This window comes from Cherax quadricarinatus, chromosome 1, assembly GCF_038502225.1.
Source record: "Cherax quadricarinatus isolate ZL_2023a chromosome 1, ASM3850222v1, whole genome shotgun sequence".
Taxonomy (NCBI): Eukaryota; Metazoa; Arthropoda; class Malacostraca; order Decapoda; family Parastacidae; genus Cherax; species Cherax quadricarinatus.
The window spans coordinates 90713861-90727346 of NC_091292.1; the positions used below are offsets into that span (position 1 = coordinate 90713861).

Here is a 13486-nt window from a genome sequence, read left to right on the forward strand (position 1 = left end):
TCTAGTTTTCTTGGTCTCATTTTATAGAATGGAAGACATATTACAGAAATTGAGATGATTTTGACTGGTTTTACAAAAAAAGTGTACCTTGAAATTGAGCTCAAAGTAGCAGAAATGTTTGATTTTTACCAAAGTTCAAAAGTAAACAAATCATGCCAAGCGTCCAATACACGTCAACTGGTGAGTCTAATATTTTTTCACAAGTGCGCTGATATTATTTATACCATTTCTACACTAATGCAGCAGTCTGCATAACAGTAAATCTTCTATTTTTTGTAAGAATAAAAATTGAAAGTGGAAAGCCAAAGAAATATAAGAGGGGCCTGGGGATGTGACTAATGAACAGAGGAAATGCTATTTTAGTGCCAGGAATGTCTTTCTTGTTTATTCTGGACCCTATTTGGAAATTGGCATCTTTTGAAACTTGTGTGAAATTGGCAAAATTGCTAAATTCTGACCACTGTATTGGATAGTTGAAATCAGTAAATGAGTGGTTTCTTGTACTCCTTCAATAGAAAAGTGGAGTTCTAGAGAAATAGTTATGATTTTTGTCGACTAGTACACTGGAATTGGCCGAAAATAGGGCTCAAAGTGGACAAAATCGCCGATGCATAATCATCGTACCGCTAACTTCGCGAGAGCATAATTCCGTAAGTTTCTCATCAAATTTCATACTTTTGGTGTCATTATGATCGGGAAAAGATTCTCTATCTTATCATGAGAAAAAATAATTTTTTTTTTAAATTTGTCCGACCCTGAGAACAAGTCTCGGAGAGGGCCTGTCGACCCTCAAAGGGTTGAAGGAGGGGTTTGGGATATTGGCAGTTTGGAGGGATATATTGTGTATTTTTTATACGTATATACTTCTAAGCTGTTGTATTCTGGGCACCTCTGCAAAAACAGTGATTATGTGTGAGTGAGGTGAAAGTGTTGAATGATGTTGAAAGTACATGTATTTTCTTTTTGGGGATTTTCTTTCTTTTTGGGTCACCCTGCCTCGGTGGGAGACGGCTGACTTGTTGAAAAAAAAAAAATCACTATTGCTGTTTTAACCCTTTGACTGTTTTGGTCGTATATATACGTCTTACACGCCACTGTTTCGGACGTATTTAAACGCATAAATTCTAGCAGCTTCAAATCAAGCAGGAGAAAGCTGGTAGGCTCACATGTGAGAGAATGGGTCTGTGTGGTCAGTGTGCATCATATAAAAAAAGTCCTGCAGCACACAGTGCATAATGAGAAAAAAAAAACTGACCGTTTTTTTTGGATTAAAACGCCGACTTTGAGGTGTATTTTCATATAGTATTTATCGTTCTATTCTCGTTTTCATGGTCTCGTGTGATAAAATGGAAAACATATTACAGAAATAGAGATGATTTTGATTACTTTCTCGATGAAAACGACCTTGAAATTGAACTCAAAGTAGCGGAAATGTTCGATTTTTACCAATGTTCAGGAGTAAGCAAATCACACCACACGTCCAATACACGTCAACTGGGGAGTCTAATATTCTTTCACTAGTGCACTGATATTATTTATACCATTTTTACAATAATGCAGTAGTCTGCATAACAGTAAATTTTGTATTTATTGTATGAATAAAAAATCTAAATAGAAAGCAATAGTAATATAAGAGGGGCCTAGAGATGTGACTAATGAACAGAGGATATGTTATTTTAGTGCCAAGAATGTCTACATCGTTTATTCAGGACACTATTTTGAAATTGCTCTTTTTTAATTTGCTTGAAATTGGCCAAATTGCCAATTTCTGACCACTTTATTGGGTAGTTCAAATCGGTAAATGGGCAGTTTCTTGTTCTCAACTGATAGAAAAAATGGAGTTCTAAAGAAATAGCTGAGTTTGGTCAACTGGAACAACGGAACTGGTCAAAAACAGGGCTCAAAGTTGGCGAAATCGCCAATGCGTATATGTCACCGAGACCGCTAACTTTGCGGGAGCGTAATTCCATGAGTTTTCGACTAAATTTCGTACTTTTGGTGTCATTACCATCGGGAAAAGATTCTCTATCATATCATAAGAAAAAAATAATTTTTTTTTTCCAAGGGTTAATATACAGTATGAGTAATAATAATATTAAAATTATCATTACATTTAATGAACCTCTCTTCACATATGAATTATATTCAAGTTAGCATTCAAATAATTTCACTTCAAATTTACAACTATGTTGCATATAATGTCAAATAGTTTTAAGTTCTAATTTTCGTCTCCTCAAATGACCAGCGGCTTTTCAAAATATATCAAATAAATGTTGCTTAATTTTGTAACAATTAACTACATTTTAAAAATAGCCTTGTGTTTGTGTATCTTTTTTTTTTTTTCAACACATTGGCTGCTTCCCACTAAGGCAGGGTGACAAAAAAAGAAAGAAAAAACTTTTATCATCATTCAACACTTTCACCATCACTAATTCATAATCACTGTCTTTGCAGAGGTGCCCAGATATAACAGTTTAGATAGTCACTTCAAACTGCCAATATCCCAAACCCCTCCTTTAAAGTGTAAGCATTGTACTTCCCATTTCCAGGACTCAAGTCTGGCTAACCAGTTTCCCTGAATCCCTTCACAAAATATTACCCTGCTCACACTCCAACAGCTCATCAAGTCCCAAAAACCATTTGTCTCCATTCACTCCTATCTAACACATTCATGCATGCTTGCTGGAAGTGCAAGCTCCTCACTCACAAAACCTCCTATAACCCCTCCCTCCATCCTTCCTTTCCAAATAGATTTATATGCTCTCCAAGTCATTCTGCTTTGTTCCATTCTCTCTAAATGACCAAACCACCTCAACAACCCCTCTTCAGCCCTCTGACTAATACTTTTAGTAACTCCACACCTCCTCCTAATTTCCACACTCTGAATTCTTTGCATAATGTTTACACCACACATTGCCCTTAGACAGGACATCTCCATTGCCTCCAGCTACCTCCTCACTGCAGCATTTACAACCCATGCTTCACACCCATATAACAGTGTTGGTACCACTATACTCTCATTCACTCTCTTCTTTGCCTCCACTGATAACGTTCTTTGTCTCCACATATACCTCAACGCATCACCCACTTTTTTTCCTTCATCATTTCTGTGGTTTACCTCATCCTTCATAAACCCATCTGGTGACAAGTCAACTCTCAAGTATCTGAAAACATTCACTTCTTCCATACTCCCTCCCTCCAGTGTGATATCCAATTTTTCTTTATCTAAATCATTTGATACCCTTATCACCATTCTCTTATCTAAATTCTCTTTCAACTTTCTACCTTTACACACCCATCCAAACTCGTCTGGTAACCTTTGCAACATTTCTTTAGAATCTCCCAAAAGCACAGTATCATCTGTAAAAAGTAGCTGTGTCAACTCCCATTTTGTATTTGATTCCCCATAATTTAATCCCACCCTTCTCCCCATCTCCCTAGCATTTACTTCTTTTACAACCCCATCTATAAATATGTTAAACAACCATGGCAACATTACATCCCTGTCTAAGACCTACTTTTACTGGGAAGTAATCTCCCTCTCTCCTACTCACCCTAACCTGAGCCTCACTATCCTCAGAAAAACTCTTTACAGCATTTAGTAACTTACTACCTGTTCCATACACTTGCAACATCTGCCACATTGCTCCCCTATCCACTGTATCATATGCCTTTTCTAAATCCATAAATGCAGTGAAAACTTCCCTACCTTTATCTAAATACTGTTCACATATATGCTTCAATGTAAACACCTGATCTACACATCCCCTACCCATTCTAAACCCTCCTTGCTCACCTGCAATCCTGCTCTCTGTCTTACCTCTTATTCTTTCTATAATAACCCTGCCATTCACTTTACCTGGTATACTTGGTAAACTTATTCCCCTATAATTTTTACAATCTCTTTTGTCCCCCTTCCCTTTATATAAAAGAATTATGCACACTCTGCCAATCCCTAGTTACCTTCCTCTCTTTCAAGCATTTATTAAACAAAAATACCAACCACTCTAACACTATAGTATCTCCCCCTGCTTTTAACATTTCTGTCATGATCCCATCAGTTTCAGCTGCTTTACCCCCTTTCAATCTGTGTAATGCCTCATGCTACAACACAACACAAGCAAACAGAATCTTTCTGTAGATTTATGTGTTTATGATGGGTAGATTTTTGGGTCATATTAAGTAAATCCTTTCTTGTATTCCAGAGTGTGGAGAAATTATTAGATGATGCCATTTCTACCACATCTCAGGACTTGGACAGAAGGCAAACTGTAATCAAGCAAAAAGCTTTAATGCACAGGCTTACCCAAATATCAAACAGGTATCTTTTGTTATTTTGTTTTTTCTCTTAATTATTATCTGGAGTTTACCTGGAGAGAGTTCCGGGGGTCAACGCCCCCGCGGCCCGGTCTGTGACCAGGTCTCCTGTGGATCAGAGCCTGATCAACCAGGCTGTTGCTGCTGGCTGCACGCAAACCAACGTACGAGCCATGTATTATTGAATTACAGCCAGTGCTTCTATAAAGCTTCTCTATATAGTGAGAGTGTTTTTAATATTATTTTTTTTTTTTTCAACAAGTCGGCCGTCTCCCACCGAGGCAGGGTGACCCAAAAAAGAAAGAAAATCCCCAAAAAGAAAATACTTTCATCATCATTCAACACTTTCACCACACTCACACATTATCACTGCTTTTGCAGAGGTGCTCAGAATACAACAGTTTAGAAGCATATACGTATAAAGATACACAACATATCCCTCCAAACTGCCAATATCCCAAACCCCTCCTTTAAAGTGCAGGCATTGTACTTCCCATTTCCAGGACTCAAGTCCGACTATATGAAAATAACCGGTTTCCCTGAATCCCTTCACTAAATATTACCCTGCTCACACTCCAACAGATCGTCTGGTCCCAAGTATCATTCGTCTCCATTCACTCCTATCTAACATGCTCATGCACGCTTGCTGGAAGTCCAAGCCCCTTGCCCACAAAACCTCCTTTACCCCCTCTTTCCAACCCTTTCGAGGACGACCCCTACCCCTCCTTCCTTCCCCTATAGATTTATATGCTTTCCATGTCATTCTACTTTGATCCATTCTCTCTAAATGACCAAACCACCTCAACAACCCCTCTTCTGCCCTCTGACTAATGCTTTTATTAACTCCACATCTTTTCCTTATTTCCACACTTAGAATTTTCTGCATAATATTTACACCACACATTGCCCTTAGACAGGACATCTCCACTGCCTCCAACCATCTCCTCGCTGCTGCATTTACCACCCAAACTTCACATCCATATAAGAGTGTTGGTACTACTATACTTTCATACATTCCCTTCTTTGCCTCCATAGATAATGTTTTTTGACTCCACATATACCTCAATGCACCACTCACCTTTTTTCCCTCATTAATTCTATGATTAACCTCATCCTTCATAAACCCATCCGCCGACACGTCAACTTCCAAGTATCTGAAAACATTCACTTCTTCCAAACTCCTCCTCCCCAATTTGATATCCAATTTTTCTTTATCTAAATCATTTGATACCCTCATCACCTTACTCTTTTCTATCCTCACTTTCAACTTTCTACCTTTACACACATTCTCAAACTCATCCACTAACCTTTGCAATTTTTCTTTAGAATCTCCCATAAGCACAGTATCATCAGCAAAAAGTAACTGTGTCAGTTCCCATTTTGAATTTGATTCCCCATAATTTAATCCCACCCTTTTCCCGAACACCCTAGCATTTACTTCTTTTACAACCCCATCTATAAATATATTAAACAACCATGGTGACATTACACATCCCTGTCTAAGACCTACTTTTACCGGGAAGTATTCTCCCTCTCTTCTACATACCCTAACCTGAGCCTCACTATCCTCATAAAAGCTCTTTACAGCATTTAGTAACTTACCACCTATTCCATATACTTGCAACATCTGCCACATTGCTCCTCTATCCACTCTATCATATGCCTTTTCTAAATCCATAAATGCAATAAAAACTTCCCTACCTTTATCTAAATACTGTTCACATATATGCTTCAATGTAAACACTTGATCTTCACATCCCCTACCCACTCTGTAGCCTCCCTGCTCATCCGCAATCCTACATTCTGTCTTACCTCTAATTCTTTCAATTATAACCCTACCGTATACTTTTCCTGGTATACTTAGTAAACTTATTCCTCTATAATTTTTACAATCTCTTTTGTCCCCTTTCCCTTTATATAAAGGGACTATACATACTCTCTGCCAATCCCTAGGTACCTTCCCCTCTTTCATACATTTATTAAACAAAAGTACCAACCACTCCAACACTATATCCCCCCCTGCTTTTAACATTTCTGTCATGATCCCATCAGTTCCAGCTGCTTTATCCCCTTTCATTCTACGTAATGCCTCACGTACCTCCACCACACTTACATTCTGCTCTTCTTCACTCCTAAAAGATGGTATACCTCCCTGGCCAGTGCATGAAATTACCGCCTCCCTTTCTTCCTCAACATTTAAAAGTTCCTCAAAATATTCTCGCCATCTACCTAATACCTCCCTCTCCCCATCTACTAACTCCCCTACTCTGTTTTTAACTGACAAATCCATACTTTCCCTAGGCTTTTTTAACTTGTTTAACTCCAAAATTTTTTCTTATTTTCATTAAAATTTCTTGACAGTGCCTCTCCCACTCTTTCATCTGCTCTCCTTTTGCACTCTTTCACCACTCTCTTCACCTTTCTTTTACTCTCCATATACTCTGCTCTTCTTATAACACTTCTGCTTTGTAAAAACTCTCGTAAGCTACCTTCTTGTCTTTTATCACACCCTTTACTTCATCATTCCACCAATCACTCCTCTTTCCTCCTGCCCCCACCCTCCTATAACCACAAACTTCTGCCCCACATTCTAATACTGCATTTTTAAAACTATTCCAACCCTCTTCAACCCCCCCACTACTCATCTTTGCACTAGCCCACCTTTCTGCCAATAGTTGCTTATATTTCGCCCGAACTTCCTCCTCCCTTAGTTTATACTCTTTCACCTCCCTCTTACTTGTTGTTGCCACCTTCCTCTTTTCCCATCTACCTCTTACTCTAACTGTAGCTACAACTAAATAATGATCCGATATATCAGTTGCCCCTCTATAAACATGTACATCATGGAGGCTACCCATCAACGTTTTATCCACCAATACATAATCTAACAAACTACTTTCATTACGTGCTACATCATATCTTGTATATTTATTTATCCTCTTTTTCATAAAATATGTATTACTTATTACCAAATTTCTTTCTACACATAGCTCAATTAAAGGCTCCCCATTTACATTTACCCCTGGCACCCCAAATTTACCTACTACTCCCTCCATAACATTTTTACCCACTTTAGCATTGAAATCCCCAACCACCATTACTCTCACACTTGATTCAAAACTCCCCATGCATTCACTCAACATTTCCCAGAATCTCTCTCTCTCCTCTACACTTCTCTCTTCTCCAGGTGCATACACACTTACTATAACCCACTTTTCACATCCAATCTTTATTTTACTTCACATAATCCTTGAATTTATACATTTGTAGTCCCTCTTTTCCTGCCATAGCTTATCCTTCAACATTATTGCTACTCCTTCTTTAGCTCTAACTCTATTTGAAACCCCTGACCTAATCCCATTTATTCCTCTCCATTGAAACTCTCCCACCCCCTTCAGCTTTGTTTCACTTAAAGCCAGGATATCCAGTTTCTTCTCATTCATAACATCCACAATCATCTCTTTCTTATCATTTGCACAACATCCACGCACATTCAGACTTCCCACTTTGACAATTTTCTTCTTCTTCTTCTTTTTAGTAATCTTTACAGGAAAAGGGGTTACTAGCCCATTGTTCCCGGCATTTTAGTTGACTTTTACAACACGCATGGCTTACGGAGGAAAGATTCTTATTCCACTTCCCCATGGATATAAAAGGAAAAGTAATAAGACCAAGAACTATTAAGATAAAATCAAAGAAAACTCAGATGAGTGTGTATAAATAAATGTGTACATGTATGTGTAGTGTGACCTAAGTGTAAGTAGAAGTATTATTATTATTATTATTATTATTATTATTTTTTTTTTTATTATCACACTGGCCGATTCCCACCAAGGCAGGGTGGCCCGAAAAAGAAAAACTTTCACCATCATTCACTCCATCACTGTCTTGCCAGAAGGGTGCTTTACACTCCAGTTTTTAAACTGCAACAATAACACCCGTCCTTCAGAGTGCAGGCACTGTACTTCCCATCTCCAGGACTCAAGTCCGGCCTGCCGGTTTCCCTGAACCCCTTCATAAATGTTACTTTGCTCACACTCCAACAGCACGTCAAGTATTAAAAACCATTTGTCTCCATTCACTCCTATCAAACACGCTCACGCATGCCTGCTGGAAGTCCAAGCCCCTCGCACACAAAACCTCCTTTACCCCCTCCCTCCAACCTTTCCTAGGCCGACCCCTACCCCGCCTTCCTTCCACTACAGACTGATACACTCTTGAAATCATTCTGTTTCGCTCCATTCTCTCTACATGTCCGAACCACCTCAACAACCCTTCCTCAGCCCTGTGGACAACAGTTTTGGTAATCCCGCACCTCCTCCTAACTTCCAAACTACGAATTCTCTGCATTATATTCACACCACACATTGCCCTCAGACATGACATCTCCACTGCCTCCAGCCGTCTCCTCGCTGCAACATTCATCACCCATGCTTCACACCCATATAAGAGCGTTGGTAAAACTATACTCTCATACATTCCCCTCTTTGCCTCCAAGGACAAAGTTCTTTGTCTCCACAGACTCCTAAGTGCACCACTCACTCTTTTTCCCTCATCAATTCTATGATTCACCTCATCTTTCATAGACCCATCTGCTGACACGTCCACTCCCAAATATCTGAATACGTTCACCTCCTCCATACTCTCTCCCTCCAATCTGATATTCAATCTTTCATCACCTAATCTTTTTGTTATCCTCATAACCTTACTCTTTCCTGTATTCACCTTTAATTTTCTTCTTTTGCACACCCTACCAAATTCATCCACCAATCTCTGCAACTTCTCTTCAGAATCTCCCAAGAGCACAGTGTCATCAGCAAAGAGCAGCTGTGACAACTCCCACTTTGTGTGTGATTCTTTATCTTTTAACTCCACGCCTCTTGCCAAGACCCTCGCATTTACTTCTCTTACAACCCCATCTATAAATATATTAAACAACCACGGTGACATCACACATCCTTGTCTAAGGCCTACTTTTACTGGGAAAAAATTTCCCTCTTTCCTACATACTCTAACTTGAGCCTCACTATCCTCCTAAAAACTCTTCACTGCTTTCAGTAACCTACCTCCTACACCATACACTTGCAACATCTGCCACATTGCCCCCCTATCCACCCTGTCATATGCCTTTTCCAAATCCATAAATGCCACAAAGACCTCTTTAGCCTTATCTAAATACTGTTCACTTATATGTTTCACTGTAAACACCTGGTCCACACACCCCCTACCTTTCCTAAAGCCTCCTTGTTCATCTGCTATCCTATTTTCTGTCTTACTCTTAATTCTTTCAATTATAACTCTACCATACACTTTACCAGCTATACTCAACAGACTTATCCCCCTATAATTTTTGCACTCTCTTTTATCCCCTTTGCCTTTATACAAAGGAACTATGCATGCTCTCTGCCAATCCCTAGGTACCTTACCCTCTTCCATACATTTATTAAATAATTGCACCAACCATTATTATTATTATTATTATTATTATTATTATTATTATTAATATTATTATTATTATTATTATTATCATCATCATCATCATTATTATTAACACATCGGCCATCTCCCACTAAGGCAGGGTCGCCCGATAAAGAAAATCTTTCATCATCATTTACTCCACCAGTGTCTTGCCAGAGGCGCACTTACACTACAGTTATAAATCTGCAACATGAACACCCCTCCTTCAGAGTGCAGGCACTGTACTTCCTGTCTCCAGGACTCAAGTTTGGCCTGCCAGTGTACCTGAATCCCTTCATAAATGTTACCTTGCTCACACCCCAACAGCACATCAAGTCCTAAAAACCATTTGTCTCCATTCTCTCCTCTCTAACAGATTCATGCATGCTTGCTGGAAGTCCAAGCCCCTTGCACACAAAACCTCCTTTACCCCCCTCCCGGCAACCTTTTCTAGGCCAACCTCTACCCCGCCTTCCCTCCACTACAGATTTATACACTCTCAAAGTCATTCTATTTTGTTCCACCCTCTCTACATGTCCGAACCACCTCAACAACCCCTCCTCAGCCCTCTGGATAATAGTTTTGGTAATGCCGCATGTCCTCCTAATTTCCAAAATGCGAATTTTCTGCATATTCACACCACACTTTGCTCTCAGACGTGACATCTCCACTGACTCCAGCCTTCTCCTTGTTGCAACATTCACCACCCATGTCTCACACCCATATAAGAACGTTGGTATAACTGTACTCTCATACATTCCCCTCTTTGCTTTCTTGGACAAAGTTCTTTGTCTCCACAGACTTCTAAGTGCACCACTCACCTTTTTTCCCCCCATCAATTCTGTGATTTACCTCATCTTTCATAGACCCATCTCCTGACACCTCCACTCCTAATTATCTGAATACACACTATGCAAAAATGCGATACACTAAAGGGCCCAAAGATCTGGAACTCACTGCCTGAACTGGTAAAGGATCCCCCTGACTACCTAAAATTTAGGACTTTGCTTAACTCCTTGACTGTCGCAACCCCAAATCCTGAAGTGTCTCCTGGTGTCGAAAAATTTTTGAAAAAAAAAAAAAAAAAAAAAAAAAAATATTATGAAATGATAGAAAATCTTTTCCCAATGGTAATGACACCAAAAGGACGAAATTTGATGGAAAACTGATGGAATTACATTCTCTCGTGAAGTTAGCGACATCGGCGATATTTACGAATCGGTGATTTCGCCCACTTTGAGCCCTATTTTTGGCTAATTCCATTGTTCCAACCAACCAAACTCATAGCTATTTCTTTAGAACTCCATTTTTTCTATCGATTGAGTACAAAAAACTGCCCATTTACCAATTGCAACTACCCAATAACATGGTCAGAAATTTGCAATTTGGCCAATTTCATGAAAATTAAAAAATATGACAATTTCGGAATAGGATCTAAAATGAAAGAATGAACAATGAACATCAGTCACTGTTATGCAGACTACTGCAATATTGTAATAATTGTATAAATAATGTCAACTCATTCGTGACTGCATATTAGAATGGCTAGTTGGACATTTATTGGACAGTGACATCATTTGTTTACTGTTGAACATTGGCAAAAATCAAACATTTCCCCTACTTTGAGCTCCATTTCAAGGCTCTTTTCATAGTAAAACCAATCAAAATCACCTCTATTTCTATAATAAGTTTTCCATTCTATCAAATGAGACCAAGAAAATGAGAATACAACAATAAATACTATATGAAAATAGATCACAAAGTCAGCATTTTAATTAAAAATAACGGTCGGAGTTTTTTTTTCTCATGCACTGCATGCTGCAGGATTTTTTTTATATGGTGCACACTGACCACACAGATCCATTCTCTTACATGTAGGACTACCAGCTTTCTCCTGCTTGATTTGAAGTGAGTATATATACGTCAAACACGGTGGCTCGTAAGACGTATATATACGACTGAAACAGTCAAAAGGTTAAAAATCATATCTCTCAAAACTAACCAAATCAACCAAAACAACTTCTAATCAGTTATTATATTATGTGGCCTCAAGTCTGTTAAAAATCTGCTAATCTATAAAATGTTACTGCTTGAACCATTAATTGTAATATTGTTTTTATTATGTGCAACTTCAAGATTATTATTCTTATAATTACATATTGTATCCTTTACAAGGAAATAAAATCTTTATCATTTTATTCACCTCCTCCATACTCTTTCCCTCCAATCTGATATCCAATCTTTCGTTACCTACTTTTTTTGTTATCCACATCACCATACTCTTTCCTATATTCACTTTTAATTTTCTTCTTTTACATACCCTACTAAACTTATCCACCAGCTTCTGCAACCTCTCTTCAGAATCTCCCAAAAGCACAGTGTCATTAACAAAGAGCAACTGACAACTCCCACTTTGTGTTAGATTCTTTATCTTTTAACCCCACACCTCTTGCCAACACCTGCACATTCATTTCTCTTACAACCCCATCTATAAATATATTGAACAATGTGGTGACATCACACTATGAGATTAAAAAAAATCACACACACAATAAGACTCAGCCCATGTAAACCCCCTCTCTCATCCCCCAAAACACCCACAAACACACAAACATACACACACGTATGTACATGTGCAAGAATGAGTCTTCGCAAACTCACTGAACAGACTAATTCTCTCATATCTAGGCCAAAATTTACTGCTCACAGCTTATCTGAGGGAGCTGAGCTCAAAGCATATAGTATCTACATGAATTACCCTGGCATCAGTGTATAATATCAATGTGATGGATAGTGAATGAGTTAAACACCTTTAGTGACTTTTCTTTCTATAGTTGATCATTTAATATTACTTCTACTTTTTCTTTGGCTCTCTTTCTTTCAGTAATCCCCAGTCTAACCCCATTTACTAATCCCCATTGATATTCTCCCTCCCCTTTTAGCTTTGTTTCACTTTATGTTGGAACATCCGGCTTCTTTTCATCCATAACATTATCAATCAGTTCTTTCTTTCCATCTGGTCATTCAGACAACCCAACTTGAAAATTTCCTTCCATATACAGTGGACCCCCGGTTAACGATATTTTTTCATTCCATAAGTATGTTCAGGTGCCAGTACTGACCGAATTTATTCCCATAAGGAATATTGTGAAGTAGATTAGTCCATTTCAGACCCCCAAACATACAAGTACAAACGCACTTATATAAATACACTTACATAATTGGTCGCATTCGGAGGTAATCGTTATGCGGGGGTCCACTGTATTTAGCTCTTTCAGTGTTGGTCCTGTAATACTAAGTGTCGGCTTGAGAGCCAGTGTTGGTCCCGTAATACTAAGCCAAAATTCTAGCGCCTTCAAATCTAGTGGGAGAAAGCTGGTAGACCTACATGTGAGAGAATAGGTCTGTATGGTCAGTGTGCGCAGTATGAAAATTATCAGGACATCCGCATTGCATTGTGGGAAAGCCATTTCAGTACGCCTTGTTTGCCATGCTCAGGATACCAGTAATAGTGATGAAAACCCAGATGACCCTCAACCTTCCACCTATGGTACTGGGCCATCTTGTTCACGTTCAGTTGTACCAGAACGAAAAAGGAAACTCATATTTTCCCATGTCCAGGACTCAGAGGTGAGCAGTGGTGATAATAGTGATAGTGATTATGATATCCAAGTTCTTGAATACAGTTCCAGTAGCAAGAGTGAAGTGAAAT

The 13486-nt window shown here is 38.8% G+C and overlaps 1 protein-coding gene across 3 annotated transcripts in view; it reads left to right on the plus strand.

The window, feature by feature from the left end:
• Cog2 (conserved oligomeric Golgi complex subunit 2) overlaps positions 1-13486 on the plus strand; it is a 150157-nt gene that overhangs the window by 22682 nt on the left and 113989 nt on the right. For all 3 annotated transcript variants that reach the window (XM_070083863.1, XM_070083875.1, XM_070083870.1), the window contains exon 3: positions 4206-4321. In XM_070083863.1, coding sequence (XP_069939964.1) covers positions 4206-4321 — 116 coding nt within the window. The remainder of the gene's footprint in view (positions 1-4205; positions 4322-13486) is intronic.